The sequence below is a fragment of the Protopterus annectens genome, chromosome 7.part0 (assembly GCF_019279795.1).
Source record: "Protopterus annectens isolate FY-2018-M chromosome 7.part0, PAN1.0, whole genome shotgun sequence".
NCBI classification, from domain to species: domain Eukaryota; kingdom Metazoa; phylum Chordata; order Ceratodontiformes; family Protopteridae; genus Protopterus; species Protopterus annectens.
This window is the reverse complement of record NC_056739.1, coordinates 1301490665-1301508175: the sequence shown is the minus strand read 5'-3', so window position 1 is coordinate 1301508175 and position 17511 is coordinate 1301490665. Positions and strand designations below refer to the sequence as shown.

Sequence of the window (17511 nt, the reverse complement as noted above, 5' to 3'; positions counted from 1 at the left end):
ACAAGAATTTGATCTAAGAGAAACTTGCTGGTTAGAGGTTCAGACCTTTAGACAACATCTCATTAATAAAATAGATCTAATGTCTATAACAGTTAAAGAATCTATTCCAACACTGATTGATTACTTGATATTAAATTTACAACATAAAGTTTCTGATAAAGGTAAACTTTCATACATACATAAAATTATCAGACAAGAAACATTTTACAGTGTAGATACATACTGGAATTATTTCACTTCTATTAATGGGGACCCACCAAATCAACAAGATAAACAATATATATTGGAATCTGCCTATAGAACTACGTCTTCCATTGTCTGGAGACTTTATACATGGAAATTTTTACATAGATCTTTTTATACACCTTTGATGATGAATAAAATAAATAATAAAGATAATCTATGTAAGAGATGTAATGTAGAAATTAATGCTGACTGGGCTCATATGTTTTATGACTGTATAAAATTGAAAGAATACTGGAAGTCAATTAATGAATTTTTGCAGGCTCTTTTTACAGATAATTTCATTATTTCTAAATCTCTTATATTATTCAACACACCTGTACCTCAAAGTGTTAAAAAGGTTAAGCTTCCATTGTTATGGTCTATTCTAGCAGTGGCTAGGAAAATAATAACCAGAAATTGGATTTCAGATACACCTCCTTCGTTCACTGAATTTAAAAATGTTATGAATATAGTGTGCCATATGGAAATAAACACAATTAGGTCAAGAACAACTAGAAAAACATCTTATTATATTGTATGGGATAATTTACAAAATTTATTAAAAAAATCCTAATTTCAATAGCATGGTATTTTAGTTTAATTAATTGATCTGATTGTAGTGGATGTCTTTGTAAATACTTTAGTTGTTTTGTTGAATGTTATAATCATATCTATTTTTAATTACTTGTATAAAATTGTTATGATATTTCTCTTGTATGTTAAAACAATAAACCTGTTTTGAAAAAAAGGAGTGCTTGGAGCAGGCTTGAGTTGTATGAGGCCTGCAGAGATCAGTTGCAGGGTTAGAATCGGTAGTTTTTCGTAGTGAGGAAAATGCATAAACTAGAATGTGCACTTATTTGCTGACAAGAACTTGTATTTCTGTTGATTATTTCAGCCTTTTTATAGTGTTCTTAGAGTTCATCACACCAAGTTTGACTAAGTGTTTTTGCTGCAAAGATATATCTAACAAAGAAATAAACATTTAACTCTAACGAGATACCTGCATGCTCCTTTCATTTTCACCAAGATACTGCAGTCTCAAGTTAAATTAATAAGTGGAGAGTGCAAGCGTAAGGTAGCATGCAGAAAATATAGCTGTAGATTGTATTTTTTCTTTTGGGTAGTGGTGATTTTGATGACTTTATTGCTCCAAACCTAGATGTTTTGGTCATAATCACTGTGCTATTTCAGTGGGAAATACAACAAGATCAGCCTAGACAGTCCAGCTCTATTATATTACCATTGCTTTGTTAGTGCCTGGTGAAATATTTAGATGTCATGTTATTTCTATGTGCTGAGTTCTAGTTCATGTTATCTTGTCTTAGAGCAAGAAAGTGTTCTTTGTGGAAACAGGCATTCTGCAAAATTATTTTGGCTGTGCATTACTGTTTTAAATTTCTGTTATCTGTTTCGTATGTAAAGCAATATAAATATGACAATTTTAGTTTGCCATCCAGAATTAAAACTCCCTAAAAGAGAGTAGTCAGTATTTGCTTTACAGTGTTTTCTTGCCTTAACACATACTGATAGTATTGCAAGATTATGTTTTTTTTCTGTAACCATAAGGACTGCATTAAGTTACAGAACCTAAGACCTAACATTTTAACAAAGGATTGTTATATTTTTAGATGGAGTCAGCCTGTGTGACAATTCATGAAGCCCTGAAGGTAGTCATAGAGTCACAGACACACTATCGATTAAGAGAGGCACTAGATCGTGGCCGAGCTGAAGACTTGAATTCACGAGTTAGCTTTTGGTCAGTTGGCGAGACAGTCATCTTATTTGTGGTCAGCATTGGCCAAGTCATGATGCTAAAAAGCTTTTTTACTGAAAAAAGCCCCACTAGTAAAGGGGTTAATAAATAGATATTGTACAGAAGAATATATGTTAAGTTTATAATCGGACTGTAATTGTGCGGTTTATTTACAGGAATATTTAAAGTTTGCATTTTGTGAAAACAGATTATGGCATGGTAACTAGCCAACCCAGGTAACAAATCTGAGCAGATTCACCAGTGTTAATGGTTTTCCCTACATATGAAGTGCCTATTTATGTTACTTAATATGACATAACATTAAGTGGAACACAAGATTATTTGTTTACTGTATATTTACAAAGAAAGATAACCATTCTGTTATTGTGAGTAGTAAATGTCCTGTTTACTTCTGGCTCGGTCTTTTTGGTTAATATTTTGTGCTGATAGTGTGTGTCTATTTATTTTAGATGTACGAATGAATCCATTATAATTACTTAGCTGATATCCACAAAATGTTTCTTAAAACTGTTGACCAAATGGTATTTTTTGACTATAGTAATTCCTGCTTTGTCAGTGAAAACTGTGTGATGTTAGTGCTAAAATCTGCAATCAGCTTCAAGTAATTTATACTTTCTCCCTTGGAAATTTTCAGACTGATAGCTTTGTCAGTGGGGCCAAGTAAAATACACAGTACTTTGAGCCTGGAAGACAAATGTGAGAACCACTGCTGCACAGAGTTAAAAAAATAATCTAAAATACTTTATCTTGGCTGGCAGGTGTACATATTTTCTGGACTTGCATTTTTGAGTTATCTGCAGTTATTTTTGATATGGATTACAATTTTTTTTTTTTTTGGAGCAATGGAAATTTGATTTTTTAATGGATAACTCAACAGTGCAACATATGGTATTCTGCTTACAAATGTCATTTATTTCTTTAGCCTGTGTTTTTCCTCGAATAGTGACAAGGCCCATAGGTGTACAGTGCCGTCTAGTGCATGCTGCGCACAGCATGCACTACTGTTGTTAGTGTCATGAGCTAATCACTCCAGTGAGCGCGAGTGCATTGCTTAAGACTATATTTGATTCTTCCCTTCCCTCAAAACCATTAGCTAGTTTTATTGACCCATTGTCACACCCCTCACTGCTTTAGCTGCTTCTCAGGAAAACATATTTTTTAAAATGTATTTATGTATTAATTTATTTATTTGTACTCTCTCCTGCAATTCCATTCTCAGCAGAACCCAATGAGTTTAGATGATTTTTTCCCTTTCAAGGTAGGCAGGTCAAAGAAAGGTTTAAGTGTATGTTAAATATTTTGTCTTTTTGCAAAATTTTCAGTAGAAACATTAAGTAAGACATATTTCTTTCACTTAAAAGCACAGGAAATCTTGAAAAATGTAAAGTACAACTGTAACATCTACATGGGTAACCTTTGAGGATAGGCAGATGTTAGTACTAGCTGCCAGCAAAGTCCATTAGTGACAGCAGATTCACTATTGACTGGAAATTATCATCTACTTTGAAAGGTTAGAAATATGTTTCACGACAATGGTAAGTCATTAAAGACCAACAGAGAATACAGCCCACTGAAACTGAATCATCTGCGCTATGTGTATCTTAGGTAATGAGATGTGCATTGATGGCTTTCAAGTTGAACCAGCAAAGAAGTTAGGCAGTGCAACACTTTCCATTCCAGAGAGAAATAACTGAAGATTATTAGTATTGTACAATGGACGGCCTGCACAGGAATTTTTGCAAGCTTTACATGTCACACATCAGTAGTCCTCACTTAGGTCACAGCCAGCGAAACTGAGTATAGTCCCAATGAGCGACTTGAAACCAGTACATGTAATAAACACGCATGTCATATATTTAATGACTGGCAATGTCCTAAGCTGCTTCCAAAACTGGATTTAAGGAGATGCTTAATGTTTTATTGTGAGCCATTCCAGATGATAAATAGATCAAGGTTTTATTTAAGGTATTGTCTCCTTTTTCTTGTAAATAGTTTAGATATTTCACAGGATGCTGCTTTTTTGCAGTGATAAAGTAAATTATTCTTGTTTAGAATGTAGGAGCTTATCATGTTGGCCTGGAGAAGCACTGGGTTCCACTCTTGCAAAGCATGGCAGTAAATATATGTTAGTGTTTTGCATACATATTTTTAAAATCCTGTCAAAGACTTTATGCTTTGTATACCTTATGATATTGTACTTACCTTCTGATGTAGATAGAATTGTTACCAGTGTATTTTTGTACTAGCAGGAGCCCATACTTGTCTTGTATACAGTATATAATGTGCCAAGTCTGGAATCACAAAATATGGCTAAATTGACATATATTTGTAAAGTGTAGTCTGGTTGTCAGTCTCTGACAAAGTGCCTGAAGAACACGATGCAGAGTATTTTTGCCCACCCAGCCTTGTCTGTTAAAATGGATTATATAGCAGGGGAAACTGCACACCCTGATAGCTGGAGATGATAACCTTGACTATTGCAAGTGGTCTGTGAACGCCACATCTTACAGTTTATCAGTAAAGTACCCAAAACCCACTATGCCCATCTAATTTGTGGTTCCTATGGAAGTGCAAGGGGTTGGCATAATAGTTAAGTTGTTTACCTTGCAGTCACAAGATTCAGAGTTTGATTCTGACATTTGGGAAGTATGAGTAGGCTGAAATAGCATCTCTTGGGTCGTCAGGCTAGTAATCCCCAATGTACTCTCCACTTTCTCCTTTTATTTGGATCTGCAGACATTTTGAATTTGCATATGGTATCTGTATGCAGTGGAACATGCAGCCATATCAAAGATCTCATGCCTTGTATATACTGCATGATATTTGGAAGTTAGTTGTACATAATCAAGCTGTCAGTATAAAAAATTCCAGGCAAACAGACCCAAAGGAATGATTTGAAAGTGGAACAAACTTGTTTGCATTGTGTTGCACCCTAAAACGCAATGATTAGCTACTTTTTTCCACGTTACTAAAATATACTAATTTATCTTGCTTCCATTGAGCTGACAATTTCTTGTTCATAGCTCTAACACCAAAGTAGTTGCCTTCTCACAGGTGTGGCACTCCTAGACTTTTTTGCAGCCTACCCTTCAGAGATCTACAGTGTTTTCATACATTTGATTCAGTATGAGGTGTTTAATCCCCAAAATGAAATTTAATTTTTTTGCTTATATGTTTGTTTTTTAAATCAACTTCATGGCTTGAGACAACCAAGTCACAGCTAAGCAAACATAATATGCTTTATTCTTTTGTCTTCCTTAATAGTAGTGGTGTCCAACACCAGACTGCATATAAATAATACACAGTGGTAGTTGAAAGTTTCTGAATGTAGTGTTCCTTTTCTTTGAAACACTTGGTGCAGTTTTCTTCACCTAGTTTTCTACACTGATGATACAGGACTTAGCTTGATGGCTATAAACAGCAAGGTATATCTCCTTTATCCCAGCAACCTTAGCTTCTCTAATAGTTGTAATTGGTTCTTTTAATGGAGATAGATTTGCATGGATGCCTTCAGAGTTCATGGTCTTTGTATACAATCAGGCACACAGTTCTACTAATGTCAAAGAAGTTGTAGTAATTATTTGCAAAATTCAGGATTTAAATATTTTGGTATGCCATAGAGTTATAGGGACAGACATTAAAATGCTTCATTATGCTTGTATATTAATAAATAATAACACTGCCCTATGCGGATGATATACCTTGTCATCTGTATTTGTTTTCTTATGTTCTTGAAAGAGACATAGTTGCATCAGTGGTTGCTGGAACATTCTGTCCTTCCCAGCTCTTAAATGGGAAGTACTAATACCTTCATATTTTCTGTTCAGGACAAAACTCAGCCTTTCTTATACTGATCTTGTACTTCAAATCCTAAGGCCTCGGGAGGATGGGACATTTTTATTCTTCTTTAAATGGATATTCAACTTAATGTATGCCTTTTCACCAGGTGTGTCTTATGCAGGTGCAATAGCAAGGGCAAAATAAATTACAGGGCAGCAGATCTCAAGAGAGCACCAAGGCATCTAAACCTTTTTTGTCCCATTCTTCCAGTACAGCTACTTTTGGGCATCACAACAAATCACTCCACTGTAAGTATTGCAAATATTTAGTTCCAGTGTACACCATACTGCAGAACAGACCTTCATTCAGTTTTAGTTGGACATAGCATTATAGACTCGGAAATGGTTTTCCTATTATTTCTCTTCTTCTTACTAGTACATCCTTGCACGTTCTGTTGGTTTCTTTTTTCTTCACATAAGTACATATCTTGGTTTAGCATATGATATTATAATGAATCAAGCTTGTGAATACAATAGCTAAGCCTTAAAGCACTCTTCTACCAAAGTCTTAAATAAGAGTGATTTTGCAATAATCACAATGTGCAATATCTTCAGTTCACCCCATTAATATTGAGGGATTCATCAGCCTTTTTTCTTTTGAATAAATTAGTTTCTTTTTATTTCTGTATTACCAGCTTATCTGTCTGAGTCAATACAGCTTTTCTTCTGAAATTTTCTGCGTCCTAGGGGGGCAGTACATGACGTGTTTATACCTTTAAAGTGATTGCTTTCATTTCCTTTGGATTTCTTAATTTGCCATCCAACTGTCCCTAGAATCTTGTGATTTTCTTTGAACCTTTTGAACAATACAGAAGTAAAACAAACACAATGCTGGCAGTGGAATACAGAAAGAGCTGTATCTTATGTTAAGCATAACTTAAAGTTTTAGTAACTTAAAGTTTACTAATGCAGTAAATGAAAAGCGCTTAACATAAGATATTGCTCTTTCTTTATTCCACTGCCAGCATTGTGTTCGTTTTACAGTGGTTTATGAATTATTTATTTTGTTTTTCAACAATACAGAAGTGTCTGACGTACAGCTTGCATGTCAAAGTTATTTCTTTTCATTTTTCTCCTTGTTAGAAAGAGGTGTGCAGTTGAGCTCTGATGGAAGAGACTTTTTTGGCAGTATAAATCCTTACTTTCTGTCCAAATGGAACTGCAGTGTAATATCCATATTGTAAATATGGGGTGGAGGGATATTCGGAGAAATTCATGCCACAGCACTAATAGTGCTTCAGTGGAGCATCTTAGTAGTGCTACAATACTAGCAGGGGATTTAGAGGCATGCAAGAGTCGCATCAAACAAAAGCTCATTACCATGTCTCTGAATTAAACACAATGCATTTGGAACAACTGTTTTAACTGTTCTCCCTACCAACTTCAGCAATGCTGTTGTACAGACACCTACAGACAAACAAGCACACAGTCCAGTGCACATACAGGATCACATAGGCACCCTGTCTCACATACAGGATCACATAGGCACCCTGTCTCACACGCATGCACACACACACACACACACACACACACACACACACACACACACAAATGCACACAGCCTCACAGTACATGTCTATTGTGGCAGTAACGGACCGTCTTCTGCCAGAAGCAGCGATGTGTATTCACTGTCAGTCTACCTTGTTCACTCCTCACTGCTGTGCTTCAAAATAAAGTGGCAAAGAATGTGTTTGAATCACTATTTTGATATCCTGGTGTATGGCAGTAGGGCAGAAAACATTTATTATACACTAACCTTGGGCAGAATACATGTTTAGTATACATTAACCTTGGGCAGAACATGTTTATTATACATTAACCTTGCACCCAGACAGGTTATCCAGCAGGACCACTGTAAGATGACTTGCTGGAGCCTTCCAACCGCTATAGCATTATAACAGTTTTTGAATTACTCCCTCAGAATGACTGTGCAGCCCTGCCAGAAGCAGGATTGAGCAGTACATTATGTGCTTCTGATTGTCACCCTTTGTTGAGAGTGATTTTTACTGTCTTGCCATTGTTTTTTCTTTTTGACATTAGGCTGACATTGGAAGGACTAAATATGTCACAAGACACTCCGATTTGTAGAATCAAATTATCACCTCTGTTATGCATATTTTAGAGAACATGTAAGAAGTTGCTATATAGTTTCCCAAAATCTGTGGGACTTTGCTAAAAAAGTGGAGGAGTGACTTCCTTTTTGTAGAAGCAAGCTTGTTATGCAACTATATTAATTTATTTTGTAAAGATTACTTTAGTGATATGCACATCAGACAATGGTGTTTTAGATGGCTGATGAAGAAGAATCTTATTCCAATAATACAGAAAATGATTTACATGGTATTATCATGTTTAACCTTTATGAGAGGCTTTAAATAGTTTTGTATATTTTATTTAAAATGTTGAAATCTCTTAGTGGACACTGGATTGGGGTGAGGGGGTGAGAGGGTGGAAGTGAGCAGCATATGGCTTGCCCATCCTGGAAGGAGGGAGGTGGCTTAGATTTCTGCTTGGGTGACACCTAGTGGGAGCTTTGGGTTCTGCAGCACACAGAGTCTGAACCAGAGGGATGTGCTGCCACGGTGTATTCACGTAGGTTAGGAGGCAGTCACATGGGACAGCACATGTCCTTCTCCCCTAAGACAGGCAGCATTGGCATCCTTTGGAATCTGCTGAGGGGTGTTAGAAGCTCCTGAGGCCAAAATGACACAGATGTTTGGCTGGATGACTTCCTCACAATCAGCTCTTGCCTCACAAAGGAGCAAAGGGACCAGTGTTCTTGCCACCATGAGGAACGAATGGATTGAACATGTCATGGGAGGCTGATGGTTAATAAGCAGGGAGTTTAAAAAGCAATGTAGAAAGTCTTCATACAGGTACAGACAAAAGGTAGGCCTAAACTATGTGCACCTGTGCAGTGCATTTTCCTTGCCATAAAACAGAATTTCAGCTTTTGACATTTTCCATATTCCAGCCAAAGTTACTAATGATTACAGCGCTCAATACCCCTGTCTTACTTATCTAAATTTAATTGCCACTTGGTTCATATAATGCCAGTAAAATATTGACCTCTTCAGTCCCTTCTGTAGTTGTATATCCCACATGGATGATTTATAAAAATATGGTGCCCTCCCAATTTTTTTTTTTTTTTTGCAACCCAGGATACAAGATTGCACATTTAGTGAAATCTTTCCTGTACCCATGTATGTATATAGGCATAATTTTACATTTGTTAATGTAGGTGTTCGGAAGTGTGTATCATTGTCTACTTCATATCCCTTATCATAGCTAGTTTATGCCACTGGATATCAGCAATAATATATCTTGCAGTTAAGTCAGAATGTTGCTGTCACTTCTATTTTGATTTCAGCTTTTATTGTTTACTGTAAATTATCTGGACCAAGTCATTTCCAACCTAAGCATTTTGAACTGTGGAAGCTTTTGTGCAGGCAATACACACAGATATTACAGCTGGACACTTTTATGTACAGCTGTTTTGTCTTTATAGCATTGTTTTTCAAATGTGGACATTTCAGAACTGTTTTTTTTTTAATGGAACACAATATTATGTTTATACCATGCCATAATAAAGAGTTATGATACAAATAGTGGTGTGTTCTTTACAACTTAAATTTCTTTTCTCCTTAAGCAGACTGATCAGGATCAGTTTTTTTCTCTGATCTCACTATCACAGCTCTCTAGGTGTTTTCAGTCTGACATTTTGCAGGTTTATTATAAATACGGATATCACATATACAGGTCACTGTATTTGAAATTGAGACCATTTTTGTAAACAATTCACTATGTCAATATTTATGTATATATATTTATATTTATATATATATATATATATATATATATATATATATATATATATATATATATGTGTGTGTGTGTGTGTGTGTGTGTGTGTGTGTGTGTGTGTGTGTGTGTGTGTGTGTATAGGCTAAGTGGCTATACAATCGCAATCCTATTATCATGGGCAATATTCCTACTTACTTTATACAGTTTGGAACAATGATGGATGGACTTTGTGTTAAGGACTGATAGTTGTATACTTGATCAGGATGTCTTCTCATAGATAGTAATTATAGTTATTATTATTATTTTTATTATCATCAGTATTTTGTCTCAGGATATCTCCTACATAGCCCACATAGTAATAATAGATAATTATTTATTATTTTTTATATCAAGATATCTCCTGCCTAGTATACACCATGCTGTGACTTCCCTGAATCAGGAACAATGGATGTAATGAAGCCCACCACTGCAAGAGCTTTAAAATTCAGATCTTGTTCTGTGTTGTGTTATTGGAACGTACACTTGCTCAGTTTTGAGGAAACCAAACCTAAGTGTTCTTCCAGTCAGTAGACCCCAAGTCAAGAACATTACTGCCACTTCCTTATCCGACCGATTCAGGAACACAAGTGCTGTAAGTGCCAGTATTTTAACACAGTAACTCATCAGCATGTTTATGAGAAGTTTGAGGCCTACCTCAGTATGTGAAGTCTTGGGGTAATTTGAGCACATCAGTGCAGGGAAAGGCCAAAGAGCCAAATGCAAGGATCATATGTGGTAACAGAGCATGAGCCCAGACCAAGGAATCATCTTCACACTTCAGACTCCTTGCATGTGATAGCATAGCACTAGATGGTGGATTAATGTCTCAATCATCCATGGATGAATCAAAGTCCAGGATGCACCTCTACTTGATAGTGAAACCCAGTGGAGAGAAGAGCAGTGCATCTCACTTCATTCAAGATCACGTGATTCCTCTTCTACCACCTTGTGAAAAGTGGGCTTTAGGGGTTCCCATGACATCCCAGGGATTTGCACTCAAACCTAAGCATGTCTGCTGTTTTCACCTTTGCACATGATGATCTTGATTTTCTAATGACCTTTATGCAGGCCTTCAGCAGCTATTAGTTATATTCATTAAACTTGTTTAACCTTTCAGTGCTTGTTAGATGCTTGTTAACAAATGCAAAAGAGCAGTATTCAACAGTACAAGGTGATACAAGCAAAGCCCCTAGGACCTTAGTGCCACTGCCACAACATACCTCATTGTCAGTTTCTTAGAGCTGTTCCTCACCACAGCATACTTCAGTGTCAGTTTCTTAGAGTTGTTACTTGCCACAGCATACCTCATTGTCACTTTCTTAAAGACACAGCATACTTCGTTGTCAGTTTTTTAGAGAGATTCCTCTTCACCTTAGCATGCATCTGGTTGCACAGGGGAAAGTGCATGAAAGAATTGGCTGGTGCTGGTTAGTGAGAGCCTTTTACTTGCAAAAACAGAAATAAAGAACAGTGGGTCATGTGTTTAGAACCAATCTTGAAAGATGTGATTTTTGACAAGCAGGCCATCTACTTAAGGTATCCCTGAGTAGTAGTAGCAGTAATGTAAAGGGGTTGCATAGAAAGCTGTATTAGTGGTAGAATAAGTGTTTTTTTCCTGTTCTTTTCATCCCAGCAATGCTGCAGCATGGCTTCTAGCTATATGTACTTGCCTGCACACTGGGTCTTGTTATAACACTGCTTTCATGAAGGCCTTCACTAGATCATATGTCATTCTGGATGCTGTTTTCCAGGACAAAGTCCTGTTGGAGGAGCTTCCACAAGCAATAATGAAATATCTCCAGAAGTTGCATGGAATAGCTTGCCATAAAAGGCATGTGCAGTCCCCTCCCCACCTTTCCTGTGGTGAACTGAAACATCTGGGAGAAAGAGACCCCCTACACTTATTAAGATGCCTAGCAAAGTGGCAGTTTTGCTGCAGATATAATTGCCTTCATAGTCATCCAATAGGCTGGCTACTCAGCCTGTCTCACTGCACCCTATTTTTTGGAACTATTCATAGTGGGGTCTAGGTTCACCATATATTGCTATAGTCTGGAGAGTTGTCACAAGTCATGGATCATTGACATTGTGAGAGAAACAAAATATTCTTGATTTGTTCATTTCCCTTAGCGTTTGTCTTTCTCCAAGAGGCCAAGCTGTGTTGCAAGAGCTGGCTCATCAAAAGGTGATGATGGTGCCAAAAGAAATGGGTCAAATGTTCTGCGTTCACCTTCTCTTTATCCCTGAGAATTGTGTATGTGTGGGGGTGGAGTCTGGCCAGTTATAGATGCCCACAAGTTAACTAGCACATTGTATGTAGTTTAGCATGTCACCTGCCAATCACTGATGCTGCTGCTTCCACAGGGTTTTCAGATGTTCTCTCTGGAAGTAATTGATGCTTAGTAAGATGTTGCTAGCCACTTGGTGGTATAAACCTTGGCTCTAGATGATTGTCACTGTTGAAGTGACACCCTGACCCCATGAAAATGGGAAAAGGGGTTGTGGATGGAAGGATGGAGAAAACGTAAGAAATGCTTGCATTTACCTTTGGAAGTATTCTAGTTTCAGTGCAGAGTGCTGCCATTTTACATTATTTCTGCCTCCCGTGTATTCATAGTGTTGGGAGTTTTAGCAAAGATTTTGTACCATAAACTCCGGTTTCTCTTCTCATGCAAGGGCAGTTAGATGATGGTCTAAGTTTCATCTGCAAATTCAGTATGCTGTCCTTTCCTTATGTCTCATACTAACACTTAACATGGTGTAAAATATATTTATTTATTTTTTGGCATTTATTAATTGGGAAAGTCCAAATGAGCAGTGTCCTTTTCAGTGGAGGCCTGGGGAGAAAAGCTCCATTGTGCAGATCATGGGAATCATTTTCATTGTTTCATCATTTGCAATAAGCTTCATTCATGAGTAACAGTCTGTTATTCAGACATCCTTGGTATCATTCACAGTTTCATTTGAAAATAACTGTTACATGTGTTGTATATAAATACATATTTTTAAAGAGAGAGAGGTGTATGCAGTGCAATATCATCAGTATGCATATATTGTCAGGTTTTATGTAAGAGTATTTGTTACTATAAAAAAGCCGCGGTGGTACAGCAGTAGCGATGTTGCCTCACAGCAAGAGGTTCTCCTGTTTGATAATCGGCTGGAGTGCCTTCTGTGTGGAGTCTGCATGTCCTCCCCGTGGTCGAGTGGCCTCTGAAAGACATGAGTGAATGGGTGTGCCTTTGCTGAAGGTTGGGCGTCAGGCTGGCAACTCGGCACCATAAAAATCGACTGCCAGTAATTAGCAGACTGTAGTTCCACTGTGGTGACTCTTAACTGGGAAAAGTCAAAAAGACAAACAACAACATAAAGACTTGCTCAAAATCTAGGACATAGGAAGATAAAATAAAGAGTTAGAGCAGTCTAAAGAAAGGAGGGAGGGGAGGAGACACAAGATAAAGATGAGATGACAGAGGATGGTATAGTTGTGATAACAGTACATTAAATTTTGTGCAATAAAGAGTTATAGCACAAATTCAAATAGCTACATGGGTGAATATCAGTCTCATCCTGCACATTTCATAAGAAAATCCAAAGTCATTGCAGAGATGTGCCAGTTTGTATATAGGATCAAAGGACGAAATGGACATTAGAACATTTGCAGACTTCAACTTTTCCAAGAATCAGTTTAAATTAAAGTTTAGCTTCTTTTAACTACAACATATCAGTAACATAAATATATACTGATCTGATAACATCAGACAAAGTATCACCAGATCATATACATGTTACATATACTATGTGTATTGCAGTTTCAGTAGCTCAACAGGTAGCACACTTGCCTTTGATGCTGGAAGGCTGTGAGTTCTATTCCTACAGCAGGTAGTTGAATCATTTTCCAATATTGACAATGCAGTGCAGCCTAAAAGGGATGCTACACTCTTGACTGTGCTGTCCTCAGGGTGAGATGTTAATTGAGACCCCATATGCCTGAGTTGTTAGTAGCTCAGATGTAAAAAGAAAACATTGGCTTAGTAGGACTAACCTGGTCAGCAAACTGTAAATAAAAAACACTTTTTGTACAAAAGTGAGATTTTCAGTTTTTAAAATATATATTCAAAATTCATCTGCTCTACTGTTCCCCCACTAGACCTGCCTGATGTCTCCCCTATCATCATCCATTTGGCCCATTTCTTCTGTCAGGATGGTGAAGGCTAGACATCCACAGGTCATATGATAGTCCTGTGGACTCATTCATTCCTGCTCAGTATGCCTACTGAGCAGGCTAGTTTACTGGTCCAGTGAGGAGGCCTATGCTCCTTTGCAGCAGCTCGCTGACCTACTTTTCCATGCTTTGCTGGCCACAGGGAGTATTGCTTTACAAGCTCTCTCAGCCAACATGTATGCATGCAGGCCACATGAGCTCACAGGTTTGTGGTCCACATGGACAAATACTAGAGTTTCCACTAGGGAGCCTTCTCCTTCCACCAGGATGAGTGAGTTGACAACAGCCACCCACTCATACCCTTCCCACACCACTGACGGGCCCCTGGACCACTAGTCAAACTAAGTTCATCTATATCGTATTAAGGGCTATTCCTCTATGCCACAGTGCTGGCTCACTGTTCCACTGTTTTGGAAGTTAAATCCACAGTGTTAGAAAATGTTAGAGATTCTAGTGGCCCAGTATAATCTCTTGGAAATGTCATGAGAATTTGTTGATTACTTTTGGAGATGTCAAAGAGCAGAATAACCAGAAACTGTCATAATTTTTTACTACAAGTTTTTAAAATGGTCATTTGTGACATGATTAAGAAAATGAATATTTTGTATCTTTATTCTTTCTGAAGAAAAATCCTTAATGTATTTTCTACATTTTAGTTTATCTTGGCCAAGATACAGTTTTGTGCAGAGAAGACTCATTTTTGGCTTTGTTGCATTAGGTGATGAATGTATTTCTGGTACTAATGGCATACGCTTCTTTTAGGCTATGAAGCTATATAACCCAAAAGTTTTGGCATTAACTTGTATATCATAGGAGGTTACTAGGCTAATGGCCCTGGAGCCCATACAAGCCTAGCCAAGAGTTTATCCCCAAAAAGAAACTTCAGTCAGCACCTGTCACCCCTGTCAGTGAGGGACACAGGTGGAGCCCCTGGGGAAAATTTGTGGTTTTCCATCCAGTCATCAAGATTGCGCTTGAAGAGAGTCAGCGAGGTGCTCTGTTTGACGGGTATGGGTATTCTATTCCAGAAACGGGGCATCCTCTGGGAGACCAACTTGTCTTTCCAGCAGGGTTTGTTGATGTTGCATATTAGATTCAGGCCTTTTGAGCGGGTGGTGCATGAGGAGTTAGAGTTACAGATATGGAGTATTTCTAGTAGGGCAGGGTCCGAGATTGCCTTATAGGTGAGACACAGATCACCCCCTAAGCAATCTGTACAATACCGAGTAGTGTGGTAGTGATTTGAACTTGTCTGCATTGGACAGGTGTTGGAGGCCATGGATTCTCTTTGTGAGGTATTTCAATGGCCTTTCCAATTGGTGCAGATGTTTGGAGAGGTACATCCCAAATGGGGCATTATACTTGGGTCTATATTAGATGATCAAACTTTTAAAAGTTCGAACGTCATATGGTTGACACCATATGATCGAACTTTTAAAAGTTCAAAAATCTAATAAAAAAATAAAAACACAGAAAAAACCTACCTGAACATTTCACACACATGGGAGGCTGCACCCCCCACATCCCCCGCTCTTTAAATATACTAACTCTGAGATCGCACTACAGTGCAGGAAAGGGAAATCTTCCCATTTCGCACTGTATGGAGATCTCTGTTGCAACGTTCGTACTTTTAAAAGTTCGATCATATGGTGTCGACCATATGACGTTCAAATTTTTAAAAGTTCGATAACGTAATATAGACCCTTATACTCAATTATTGGTCTAATGAGGGAGGAGTATAGAGAGGTAATAACCTCCGTTTTTCCTGGATGCAATCCCTTTACTTATGAAATGAACCAAGTAAAAGGCTTTTGTGACCACTGCTGCTACATGATGGTTGAATGTGAGATTATCAACCTGAGTGCCCAGGTGTCTCACCATAGGTTTGTGCTAGGGGGTTGCCGTTGATGTGGTAGTCAACAGAGGTCATGTTTTTGCTGAATGGTATGATGATATTTTTTTTTGCATTTAGCTTGAGGCCATGACTTTGGCACCAGTCATTAGTTGCTGTGAGACCCTCTTGCAGTATGTTAACATCATTTGGGGAGTCAATGACAGCACTCAACTTACAGTCATCTGCAAACTTCGTCAGCCACAGGTCATTTGTCTTTGCCTGGACCTCTGAGAAATAGATGCCAAACAGTAGGGGCCCCAGGACAGATCCCTGGAGAACTCCACTAGTGACAGGTCTGCTGTCAGAGGTGGAGGTGCCTGTTTTGACTTTGAGGGTCCTGTTGGTGAGCCAGTTGGGATGAGGTAGGGATTTACATCAAGTTGTGTTAGCTGTCCGATGATGCCCAAGTGGGGGATTGTGTCAAAGGCCTTGGCCGAGTCAAGGTAAACTGTATGTAATGACTTTCCCTCGGCCAGGGCCTTGGTGACAAATCTCAAAGAAGTCATCCAGGTTCAACAGGCAAGATCTGCCCTTGATGAATCCAAACTGGGTGGGGACAAGTGATTGGAGATTGTCTATGACCTTGTTTATGAGATCCATAATAATAATAATAATAATATGCTCCATGGCTTTACAGAGCAAAATTGTCTAGCTAATAGGGCAATAGTTTCCAGGGTAAATAGTGGCACCACCTTTGTGCAAGGGGACAACAATGGCAGATGTTCTTCATGTTTCACTGTTGCACTCATCACTTGTGGGTTATCCCTGCTGGGTAGACCTCGGCCTGACCGAATACCAGAGTAAAGATTCTCCATCCTGCATCTGCTGCAGTCACCTGGGACTGATGTCAGATCGCCAGTGGTATAAAGCAGGGCAGCCAACGCCATTACATCAGTCTTTCTTGCCTTGGACCCCAAAGCAGAAGCAGTTTGCATGTGCGTCAGTCGGCCATTGCCAAAGTGAAGTAGAAAATGACTAAAGCTAAGTACCCCGTTGGGGATCTTTTTCTTGCACTCTCCGATGTCTGAAAAAGTAAATAATTGTCTCTGCTGCGGAAAACAAATACCACACCAAGACTTCCATAACCACAATGTCCCTGGGAATCAGTTCTATGCCCTCTTTAAGACCATTCACTGTACAGCAGAAATTGTAGCTAGACATTTCAAAGACAGGTCTGTGCAATATGAAATGACATCCATCAGTCAGCATTCAGTGGATATTCCCAAAAACAGAAATGATAAAAAAAGGGACAGACCAGATGAAACTAGGCCTCCTGACAACTCCTTCTTGAAGCCAGTCATCAGTACACCTGAATTCAATGAGGTGCCTACACAGCCCCTGATGTCTGACGCTATTCCTTCACAGGCCTCTATCAAGACCCATACAGAGTCCAGGACGCTGCCAGAACAGTCTACATCTGTTGATATTTCAGTTGTCAGGCCTGCGGTTGGATCCGGAGTCGCTATGCAGGCACTGGCTTCCAAGGAGGTTTTTCAGACAACCGATGCCAGACAAAGGCAGACTACCACGGCGCCGGCTACAGCCACACCCAGTCTCATTGAAGCACTAAGGCCTAAGAGCAAGACCACTCCCAGAAAAACAATTCCTAACAGCCATCTGCCTCAAGCCCAACCTGCTCAGTCACAACAACTCCTTAAGATGGGGGAGGACCTTATCTCACTTATCAGAGGTAAAAAGGCCACCTCATCCA

General features: G+C 38.5%; 1 protein-coding gene across 1 annotated transcript in view; it reads left to right on the top strand.

The window, feature by feature from the left end:
• Nucleotides 1–9447, top strand: part of TMED3 (transmembrane p24 trafficking protein 3) — a 130207-nt gene extending 120760 nt beyond the window's left edge. Inside the window, exon 3 of the mRNA XM_044077912.1 lies at nt 1857–9447. Coding sequence (XP_043933847.1) covers nt 1857–2093 — 237 coding nt within the window. The 3' untranslated portion in view covers nt 2094–9447. The remainder of the gene's footprint in view (nt 1–1856) is intronic.
• The last annotated feature ends 8064 nt before the right edge of the window (nt 9448–17511 follow it).